The sequence below is a fragment of the Austrofundulus limnaeus genome, unplaced genomic scaffold (genome assembly GCF_001266775.1).
Source record: "Austrofundulus limnaeus strain Quisiro unplaced genomic scaffold, Austrofundulus_limnaeus-1.0 Scaffold1685, whole genome shotgun sequence".
Taxonomy (NCBI): Eukaryota; Metazoa; Chordata; class Actinopteri; order Cyprinodontiformes; family Rivulidae; genus Austrofundulus; species Austrofundulus limnaeus.
In genome coordinates this window covers 51,401-52,065 of record NW_013954087.1, presented here as the reverse complement: position 1 = coordinate 52,065, position 665 = coordinate 51,401, and the positions used below count along the sequence as shown (strand labels likewise).

Sequence of the window (665 nt, the reverse complement as noted above, 5' to 3'; positions counted from 1 at the left end):
GCAAACACACAAGCAATCAAACAAATAATCAAACAAACACACAAGCAAACACACAAGCAATCAAACAAATAATCAAACAAACACACAAGCAAACAAACAGAAAAACAATCAATTAAGCAAACAATCAAAAAAACAAACTCACAAACAATAAAACAAACTCACAAACAATAAAACAAACAAACAAACAAAGCAACAACGTGTGTGTTGTCCTGCAGAACCTGGACTTCCATGCCCTGGAGGAGACAACAGAGTACGATGGAGGATACAACAAAGACTCAAGGATCATCAAGTAAGTCAGTGTTTGTTCAGAAACACAACAGTTTTATCTGCAGGTGAAGAGAACAAATCGCACAATCACCTCTAACTGAAACACTTTTTCATTTACATATGATTCTTTTCAAGCAGAGCTCTGTCACAACTCTGACACATCAAAACGTTTAATATATCAGGACTTCCTGTGCTGTAGTTTGAAATATTTATCAGTTCAACCAAAACTGTATAAATGTAAAGATGTCTGATGACAGTTGTTTTACAATAAGAATTCATGGATTAAAATGCAGTTAATACAAAAAACATAAAAATAATATACACTCACCGGCCACTTTATTAGGTACACCTGTCTTACTGCTCGTTAACACTTAATTTCTAATCAGCCAATCACATGG

At 34.3% G+C, this 665-nt stretch overlaps 1 protein-coding gene across 1 annotated transcript in view; it reads left to right on the top strand.

The window, feature by feature from the left end:
- LOC106536101 (ubiquitin-protein ligase E3A) overlaps positions 1-665 on the top strand; it is a gene marked incomplete at its 5' end in the record, with an annotated part of 8,155 nt that overhangs the window by 5,329 nt on the left and 2,161 nt on the right. The window contains 1 exon segment of the mRNA XM_014033278.1: positions 216-289. Within this exon segment, the coding sequence (XP_013888732.1) occupies positions 216-289 (74 nt within the window).